The sequence below is a fragment of the Solanum dulcamara genome, chromosome 5 (genome assembly GCF_947179165.1).
Source record: "Solanum dulcamara chromosome 5, daSolDulc1.2, whole genome shotgun sequence".
Taxonomy (NCBI): Eukaryota; Viridiplantae; Streptophyta; class Magnoliopsida; order Solanales; family Solanaceae; genus Solanum; species Solanum dulcamara.
In genome coordinates this window covers 59,096,149-59,106,785 of record NC_077241.1, presented here as the reverse complement: position 1 = coordinate 59,106,785, position 10,637 = coordinate 59,096,149, and the positions used below count along the sequence as shown (strand labels likewise).

The window sequence follows — 10,637 nt, the reverse complement described above, 5'->3', positions numbered from 1 at the left end:
CTATTTCCCCACCAACTGCACCCCTTTTTACACAATCAGTTGGATCATTTTATTTCCTTCATGTACATACAATTGAATTCTTTTATTTTATTTTAGTTTTTACAAGGCATATAGTTCAATACCGATCTTCTTAAAATCAAGACATGCATGCTAGTATTAATTTAGAAAATTTTAACGCCAAAATCTTTCCTCCATCACCCTTTAATTAAGATCATTGTTACACATTTGAGAAAATATAATCCAAATCGGAGGAAGTTATTGTTAGGGCTAGGGCGCGAGAAAGCATCTTTCTTCATTCATAGTTGGACTCATAAAAATCGATTAAAATTGTAAATTACATTGTCGAAAGGTGCATATAGATATATAAAAAGTGGATAATTAGCCTAAAAATGGTGAGCGGTGACTTAGATGGCCTAATGAACATGGTCTTTAATTTTCCCTACTTTGAACCTACTTAGCCATATGTTTTAATTTGCACCCGCATAGGTCTTTTTTTTTTGTAATTGTGTTTATACACATTTATACATTATTCTATAATAATTCTATACACATAAAACAATAAATCTATGTTGTATAAGAATATATAATTTTGTATAAACATATATCTAACGATTAATTGTCTAAAAATGAATAGCACGTCGCTAGCTACCAAGACGAACTTCGTCTGCGAATTTAGTTGCAATTCATGTTTAAAATCAACCGAGATCTCCATTAAATGATTTCAAATTTTGTAAATAATTTCCTTTGATTATTTTACCAAGTCTAAACAACAATCACTGTAAATTTCTCACAACACTCAAATTCAAAACTTAAACTCAACTTTTCAAGCTTGTTTTATAATGGTGCGTTGACTTTCTAATATAATTTTCACCACCTACATATTACAAAATCAGTACTTTAACCACGATTTGAGTTCCATACTCGAGTTTGTCAACTAACAATCAATAGGCACTACACCAAAAATGATCTTTAGCGGCAATCGCTTAACTGCCATTAAAAATATCTTTTTAGAAGCAATTAACAATATTTGTAAATGTCGCTAAAGCCTATAGCGATATTGGATCTAATGACAATTAATTAATGCCAATAAAAGTCTTAGCACTCTTTGTTAATGTGTATATTTATTGCCGCTAAAAATTGTTTTTGTTGTAGTGAGGCATGCCTGAGTTGAAAAAGAGAAATAAGGAGGTGGACCTAATTTTCAAATTATATACAATTTTTGGCCAATAAGGGTAAGTTGGATGACTGAGGGCAAAAAATCTGAAATATTAATTTATTCGTATATGATATTTATATTAAACTGAAGATATAACTTCCATAGATAGAAATAAAAGTGAATATATATATTGGTTTGATATAAATTGCGATTAATTTTCTTTTTTCCGCATAACATATATCTTTCAATCACTATTAATGTCCTTTCATGTAAAGCTAAAGTTTTCCCTAGATTATAATTTTGAAAAATGGATAGGTTAGACCAATAATGGTAACCTTGATTTGGACTGTTATGTATTATGGCATCACTAGTTGATAGGCTATTAAGAAACTATCACTTGTCTTCCCACCACAAGATGGAGATTTAACAAGAGCTTCTATAAAAAAAAAAAATTACAAATAATTAATTAAATGAAATATCTCATAAGTTTTCAATGTTTTGAAAAGGCATCTTCATGATTTATTTATTTATTTATTTCCCTTTCGAAATATCATTTCCTAAGGAGTAGCAGATATGTGCGTGTTGTAATCCGATTGTTTTCCAAACCCTTGGAGCACGAGGTATTTATTTTCCTATCCGATGTATGATTAATTTAAATTCGCATTGAAAAATTCACTTGATATATAAAAAGATTTTTCTATTAAAAAAAATTCATTCTCAAAGCTCAAATTTGAGGCATCTGATTATGAATGACGGAATACCTATCATTATCTTGTGTATATTATCATTATCTTAGTGGTGTATATTTTCTATTCTTAAACACAAACATTACATGACAAGATCCTTACATGTTGGAATGAGATGTTTTTTATTAAATAAAAAAAAGCATTCTAAACAAATGGTTCTAAAAAAGTCAACATCCAGCAGGTTACGCAATAATTCTTTGGGTTAACATGTTAAAAAACCTAAATCCCCATTGTTATTCATAATTATTTTCCCCAGGGTTGACTTACTGTTTACACGAACGTTTTTGTCTCCTTTCCTTAATGTATGTATTCGTTGGGAGTGGATGTGCTGTGTGCCAAAAGTCCTCAATTAGCTTAAATAGTTTAATTGAGTCATTAGTACTTCAATTCATTAGTTTAATTTATTGACCATTAGAACTTTTACTTGGTGAGAGATTTATTTTACAAACCTCGTAAAATCTCCATCCTTATTTCCCCTTGCACCTACCACAATTTTCTTTTCTTTTTTCTTTTAAAAAAAGAATCTTTATATATTATAGGGAAAAAGGCAAAATTACCTTTCAACTTTGCAATACAGAGGCCGTTTGGATTGTCTTATAAGCTGCTTATAAGCTGTTTTCAGCTTTTTTGAGTGTTTGACTGACCAACTTAAAGTCATTTTGTGCTTAAAATAAGCCCCAATAAATTGTTGAGTTTATTTGGATGAATTTATTTTAAGCAGTTTATAAGTTGAAAACAGCTTATAAGTCAAAAAAATAAATTGGCTTGCACCTATTTTTTTTTCTTTTAGCTTATAAGCAATTTTCAACTTATAAGCTGCTGAAACATAAGTCAATCCAAACAGGCTAATAGAGTGAATATACTCTTGTTTTAAAAAATAATGCATACAGCATATATACCTCTATCGGTCAACAAATAATACATATTTACCATTTTCGTTTACAGAACTATCTTTATTGAGCTAGAATTTACCATTTACCTTCCAGCTTCCACAAAGTATAAAGAGGAAGAGCTAAAATTTGCTGAATATTCTTTGTCACACCAATATTCTTTTCGAAAAATAAAGGTAAAAGATGAGCTCATAATTACCCAGAGCCAGCTAACTGTGTAAACAAATTTTCAAGCAATGTAACAATAATTTTTTTGAACATCATTGCGTACAAGTTCAACGTGTATTTTATAATATTAAAATTTTGCGTGTGGAGATTCTACAAGAATACAACTCAATTGCCCCTTGAAATGAATCTTAAGGTAATCTAGAATAATAAAATACAATTAACAAGTGTATTATTGCATCGGAATGAGTTTTTGGAATCCTCTTGGAGCCATTACTACATTATTTTACTATTTATTTAATTTATTAATCCCATTTTCAACTCTTTTGAAAGCTTTAATATTCCTTTATATACAGGATTCTTTTTCCCTCGTTAATGTAAGAACCACAAACAAGGAAAAAAAGAAGAGCAGTTGACAATATGGGTATATGCGGATTCGTTAGTTGTATATCCTCTGCATCTTTTGAGATTCAACCTGTTGATTTTGGGAATGAAAATGTGGTTCACTATGAGGACAGCAACATTAATAGATACCAACAAGTTGGTTCTGTTTTTTCTGAACAAGGAAATAAAGGACTCAATCAAGATTCTGCTATTCTCTATCAGGTTTGTCATTACTCCCAACATGTTTACTTAGTTTTTCATTGCATGGGTATCTAAAAATGGAAACTTTCCTTTTATGGCAGGGGTATGGTGTAGAAAATGGAGTTTTTGGTGGAGTTTTTGATGGACATGGAAAGAATGGACAAATAGTCAGCAAGTTTGTTATGAATAAATTGCCATCTTTGCTGTTGAAATATATACTCTCTCTGCCAAAGATCACTTCTCCAAAACAAAATGTCAAAGTTGTTGATGATGAATCAGTGAAGAACAAGAATTTTAACAAATGGAAAGAGGCTTGTTTGAGTTCCTTTAAGGTGATGGATAAAGATATTAAAAGTCTTGACAAATTGGACTGTTCATGTAGTGGAACTACTGCTGTGGTTGCTATAAGACAGGTAATGGAAAAGTCTTTCTTTGCTAATTTAGAAGTCAAAATTCCATTTGGATTTCGGAGAATCTAATATAGGAAATGTTACAGGATGATGATCTGATTATCGCTAATCTTGGAGATTCTCGAGCTGTACTAGGAAGAAAGACAGAGGAGGGAGCAATTGAGGCTGTTCAGTTAACTACTGATTTGAAGCCTAGCCTGCCTTGTAAGACTCTTTTTTCATACTATTGACATGACACACTTGGCACATTTACTAATGACTAAATGATCATAAACTGTTTGATGCATACAGCTGAAGCAGAAAGAATAAGGAAGTGTGATGGCAGAGTTCTTGCATTGAAAGAAGAGCCACATATACAGAGAGTGTGGTTACCCCATGAAGATGTTCCTGGCTTGGCTATGTCAAGAGCTTTTGGAGATTTCATGATCAAAAACTATGGCATAATCTCCAAGCCTGATGTCTCCTATCACCACATTTCCCCAAAGGACCAGTTTCTTGTTCTAGCTACTGATGGGGTAAGCCTATTTTAACTATGTACTAGTATATTTTGTTCTGTTTCTCGTCTTTCCTCTTTCATCTGTTTCTACAACTCTTGACATGTCCATTTTTATTGTAAAAATAGGTGTGGGATGTGCTGAGCAACGACCAAGTCATCTCCATAGTGTGTGCAACAAATAATGCAGCAGCAGCCGCAGAGGCAGTAGTACAAGCATCTTTAGATGCATGGAAACAGAGGTTTCCAAACAGCAAGAGAGATGACAGCACTGTCATCTGCCTGTTCTTGCCATAACGACTTGTTTCTCCAACAAAGAGTGCTTGAGCTATGGCTATAAGCAAATACTGGCTTTTCTTATTTTACTAATTTCAGAATGCAATCACGGCAATCATGTCGGATGTTTGATGCACTTTGGATGCCATTATTTTGTATGCTGCTCTGCAATTTAGTACACTAGTATATATGGTCAATCATACTTAATACAGTTGTTACCTTTCATGACAAAACATGAAAATTGTTATCCATCTTGTTTTAGTGTTCTATCAAGAACTGTGGATAGCTAGTGTCTTGAATGTATGCAACTTTTCTTGCCAAAAGTAAATGTGAGATGTTATCACTGCTTGTGAAAATTTTGAGTTGTGTTTAGCCTAAGATTTGGTTATTAGGTCAATCGGTTGAATTTGTTTGGATGAGGTCACAAGCAACGTAATTAGTCCAAATTATATTACATCTTAATAATATGAATAAAACAACGGCGAGATTGAGGCTCCTTACGACATACTTTGGAGGTTCTTCTTTGTTCTTCCTGGATCACTAGCAGACGTTCCTTCACATTTAGTCCTTCCACTGATTTACTTGACAATCACAAGGCCATATATGTGCTATGTTGTTCAAGTATTGGGCCAGTTTATGCAACAACCAAAACAATCACATCTATATAAAACTATAAGGGTGATTAGACACATTAAAGGGTATCCAAGAATGGAAATTTTCTTGAAGAAATCATCACATGAACAGTTAACTGGTTACTATGATTCAAATTGGGCTGCCTGCCCCAACACTAGAAGATCATTGAAAAGATATGTGATTAATCTAGAAAGATTATTGATATCCTGAAAATCTAAAAAACAAAATACTATTGGCAAAAGCTCAGCAGAGGCTGAGTATAAAACAGAAGCATGGTTGTAATGATAACTGAAGTAGTTTGGCTAGCTAGTTGGATTGATGAGGGATATGGACATACCGGTACAAAAGCTAGTAATATTACAATGTGATAGCAAGATTGATATGCAAATTGCAGCCAATTGAATCTAAATTGACTGTTATTATATAATGAAGAAAATCAAAGGAGGATTGATTTCAAATCAATATGTTCCTACAAAAGATAGCAGATCTGTTGACTAAGGGGCGTGGCACAACCCAACATCAATTGCTATTGTCCAAGCTGGGAGTGTTAATGTTTTCTACTCTCCAGCTTAAGTGAGAGTAACAATTAACTGCTTAGTTTGTCAGAGTTTCAAACTTCGTAATTACAAAAATTAGGAGGGTGCTATTGGTTCAATCTCTGTGTTTGTCTTAAGAAATTTATTAAATATATACCATTTATTTAATTTAAAATGCGGTAACTTGAAAGAACTAAAATTTCAAATCTTAATTTCACCTCTAGTCCTTAAGAGAATCTTGTTTGGAGAAAAACTATTCTCTTGATATTTTTTTATCCTCTTTTATATTACTAGTAAGTAAATTTCTCGCTATAGGTCCATTGATCAAACTATTTAAATTGTTAAGTTGTTAAGTTATAGTAAATATTGTAGAAATATTCTAAATATGAAAGAGTATATATTTAGATATTCTAGGTATTTTATTTCCTTTTGCTTTTTAATTTTGTGTACAAATAGGGCTGTAGTCTCTTGTATTCATGTATGAAGACTATTATCAATTCTCCAGATTTTCTTGTGCTTCTCTGTCTTGCTTTGTAACATGGTATCAGAGACTCGACAGATTATCGAAATCCAAATTCACTCTTCAATTTTTCTCGTGGTATTTTGTTGATAGCAATTACTACTTCATCACTTTGTTGGGTCTCTTCTGTCTTTCATTTTTTTCTATTGACATCAATTTCTTGAGCGAATATCATGGACAAGAATGATATTTCTAAACCTATTTCTGTTGTTCTCAATGGATCTAACTATCATCATTTGTTTGAGGCAATGTGTAGTTTTCTGAAAGGGAGAAAGTTGTGGTGATATGTCACTGGTGATTTAACCTGTCCAAAGCAAAGTGAGACTAAAACGGATGAAAAGTTTGATGATTGTTTGGAAGATTGGGATATCCGAAATCATCAGATCATTACATGGCTTCGAAATACTTCTGTTCCAAGTATTTATCTCCAATTTGGATAGTTTGACACTGCAAAAGAGGTATGGAATTATCTCTCTCAACGATATACTATTTCTGATCCTTCTCATTGTTTTCAATTGATGAAGGAGATAGCCAACTTGAAACAAGAAAAGGGGGAACCTATTTATGAATTTCTCTCTAAGATGAAATCCATATGGAATCAATTGACCTTGACCAAACCAGCTCTTAAAAATTCTGATGATGATGCCAAATTTTTAACTTACCGCAATAATGATAAATTGATTCAATTCTTAATGGCTCTTACTGATGATTATGAACCAACTCGGGATGCATTGCTTAACCAACAACCATTGCTAATTCTTGAAGATGCTCTTCCACGCCTTAAATCTGAAGAAACTCGTTTGGATCTTATGTGGCTAGTGGATAATATAGTTTTTGTTGCCACCAGCATGATTGGTGTCAAATTTTGTCGCAATTGTCGTCAAACTGGTCATGCTTTACATGATTTCCAATTGTTGAATGTAATAAATGTATGAAAAAGGGTCATACCTCTAGGAATTTTCCTTCAATTTGTAGGTACTGTAAAAAGGAAGATCACTTAATTAAGAATTGACCTACTCGTCCTTAGAAAAAAATCAATCTCGTTCGAATTAGCCGTTAAATCCAGTTCTTGCAGCAACCAATAATTTTGGGACTTCATCAGTTGACCTTCAATCTCTCCTTAGTCAACTCCTTTCTTCAACTGGTAACAACTCTGCAGCTCTAGTTACTCCTTCAGGTAATTCATCTTGGTACTTTGATTCAGCATGTTGTAATCATATGGCGTATTCTTCCAAGATTTTCTCTGACCTAACTTCTCTCTCTAGCCCATCATACATTCATACTGCTGATGGATCCAATATGAATGTTAGTCATAAAGGATCTATTTTTTCATCAGATCTCTCTTTGCCTGATACTTTACTTATTCCAAATTTAAATTTTAATCTTATCTCTGTTGGACAATTATGTGATTCGGAATATGATGTAAATTTTTCTTCTCGTGGTTGTCGAGTGCAGGACCTTCAGATAGGATAAATCATTGGGAAAGGCCGTAAAGTTGGGTGTATGTTTGAACTCACCAGTCTGCATATTTCCCAATAATCTCCTATGTCTCGATTGTGTGTTGCTTCTTCTAGTTTTCCTCTATCGTCATGACATCAACGTCTTTGTTATTGTTCTTTGAGTAAACTTTTCCCTTTAGTTTCTAGTGGTTTGCTAGGTCATGTTAATGAGAAAAGTTTGAATTGTATTGCTTGTAAGCAGGCCAAACAACCTGCTTTACCTTTTAAAAATAGTGTTTCTATTTCAAAGTTTCCTTTTGATTTCATCCATTCTGATGTTTGGGGGCCTTCTCCTGTACCGAGTATTATTGGATTGCGATACTTTTTTATTTTTATCGATGATTTTTCTCGATTCACATGGATATATCTTATGAAAAATCATTCAGAATTACCTCAAATCTACATTAATTTTGCCAATATGGTTAAAACTCAATTTGGTAAAATTATCAAATTTTTTCATCGTGACAATGCTATTTAATATCGTGATTCTAAACTTTTAAATTTCTTATTTGAAAATGGTACTATTTCTGAATTCTCTTGTCCCGGTACCTCACAACAAAATGGACGAGCAAATTGCAAGCATCGTCATATCCTTGATTATGTTCGGACCATGATTATTTCTTCATCTTATCCTGAGCGCTTTTGGGGTGAATCAGCTCTTACTGCAGTATTTACTATCAACAGACTCCCATCGTCTGTTCTTAGAAACATGTCTCCTTATGAACGACTTTACAAAGAAGCTCTTGATTACATATTACTTAAAGTATTTGGTTCTGCTTGTTTTGTGCTTCTTCAACCACATGAACACACAAAATTAGAACCTCGTGCTCGAGTTTGTTTCTTTTTAAGATATGGGATAGAATATAAAGGTTACAGTTGTTGGGATCCTGTATCAAATCGTATTCGTATTTCTTGGCATGTTGTGTTTTGGGAACATATTAGATTTTCCTCGCTATCAAATTTTGCGTCTATTCCATCAAGAAAGGGATCATTCTTTTCTAATCCTTCTGTTGAGCTTTTTCAAATGATCTTGATGCAGGTTCATTTGATGATTCAGACATTGCACCTCACAATTCAAGCATTTCCTCTGATGAAGGCCCATCTGATGGTCCAGTTCATGAAAATAATACAACGTCCAGTTCTCATGATGAATCTCCAATTGATAGTTCCACACTTGATACAAACATTAGCCCCGAGGTACCCTCATATTCTCTTCTTTCTGATAACACTTCATCTACACGGCCAGAAAGAGAAAACATCCTCCCGGTTATCTTCATGATTATCAGTGTTATTGTACCATGCTTAATTTACATGAGCCTGGTACATATAAAGAGGCATCCAGTGATCCTTGTTGGCAGCAAGTTATGAAAAAAGAACTACACGCCTTTGAGAAAACTCATACTTGGGACTTAGTTGACCCTCCTTCTGATAAAACTCTTGTTGATTACAAATGGATCTACAAGATTAAGACACGATCTGATGGCTCTATTGAAAGATACAAGGCTTGATTGGTTGCTCGAGGATTCACCTAAGAGTATGGAGTTGATTATGAGGATACCTTTGATCCAGTAGCTCGTGTTACCTTTGTTCGTGCCCTTCTTTCTATTGTAGCAGCTAAACAATGGGGACTTTCTCAAATGGATGTCAAAAATGCTTTTCTTAATAGAGATTAGAGGAGGAGGTTTATATGAAACCACCACCAGGATACAATTGTGCATTGTATGGTTTGAAACAAGCTCCATGAGCTTGGTATGCCAAGTTTAGTTCAACATTAAGAAAACTGGGATTCTCTTCTAGCCCATATGATACTGCTCTTTTTGTATGCAAGATAGAACAAGGTATGCTCTTTTGATTCTTTATGTGGATGATATGATTATTACTAGTGATGATACTGCTGGCATTTTAGAGGTTAAAGAATTTTTTAGTACCAATTTTGAGATGAAGGATTTGGAGTCTCTCAACTATTTTGTGGGCCTAGGAGTTCTCACATCAGATAATGAGATTTTTCTATCTTAAGTTAAGTATGCTTTTGATTTGTTATCAAAAGCAGGTATTAGTGATAATAAAACTGAGAGCACACATCTTGAGCCTAATGTGCGGTTTTCTCCTACCGATGGTACTTTATTGTCTAATGCCACTCTTTATTGGACACTTGTAGGTAGTCTTATCTATCTAACAGTTACTCATTTTGATATTGCTTATGTTGTTCACATAGTTAGTCAATTCATGGTTGTACCTCATTCTAGTCATTATGTTGTTGTTTTACGAATTCTTTGTTATGTCAAAAGTGTTATGTTTCATGGACTTCACTTTTCATCTTATTCATGTCTTGAATTAAAAGCATATGCTGATGCTAATTAGGGACGTGATCCAATTGATAGACGTTCTACTACTAGTTATTGTATTTTTCTAGGAGATTCTCTTAAATAGTGGAAAAGCAAGAAACAAACCTTAGCATCCCGATCAAGTACATAATTAGAATATCAAGCACTTGTCGATAGTGTTGCTGAGATATTATGGCTTCATTGGTTATTGGCTGACATGAGTGTTCCTCAATCTCCTGCCATTACTCTTTATTATGATAATCGTAGTGACATTCAGATTGCTCATAATTATGTATTTCATGAGCATACAAAGCATATTGACATCCATTGTCATTAAGTCAGCACATTGATCTTGGTGCCATTCGATTAGCTTCTATAGGGTCTTCAGATCAACCAGTTGATGT

The 10,637-nt window shown here is 33.5% G+C and overlaps 1 protein-coding gene across 1 annotated transcript; it reads left to right on the top strand.

Moving 5' to 3' along the window:
• Positions 1-3,171: 3,171 nt before the first annotated feature.
• LOC129888342 (probable protein phosphatase 2C 72) lies at positions 3,172-4,940 on the top strand. The gene is made up of 5 exons (XM_055963336.1): positions 3,172-3,563; positions 3,644-3,955; positions 4,039-4,156; positions 4,244-4,467; positions 4,575-4,940. Exons 1-5 carry the CDS (start codon positions 3,378-3,380, stop codon positions 4,740-4,742), a joined length of 1,008 nt encoding a protein of 335 aa, XP_055819311.1. The 5' UTR covers positions 3,172-3,377; the 3' UTR covers positions 4,743-4,940.
• Positions 4,941-10,637: the final 5,697 nt, after the last annotated feature.

Excerpts from the sequence above, each read along its gene's own strand:
- LOC129888342 (XM_055963336.1), top strand. The coding sequence starts at position 3,378 with ATGGGTATATGCGGATTCGTTAGTTGTATATCCTCTGCATCTTTTGAG. Across the intron at positions 3,956-4,038 it reads CTGTGGTTGCTATAAGACAG|GATGATGATCTGATTATCGC; the intron begins GTAATGGAAAAG and ends GAAATGTTACAG. Across the intron at positions 4,157-4,243 it reads TTTGAAGCCTAGCCTGCCTT|CTGAAGCAGAAAGAATAAGG; the intron begins GTAAGACTCTTT and ends TGATGCATACAG.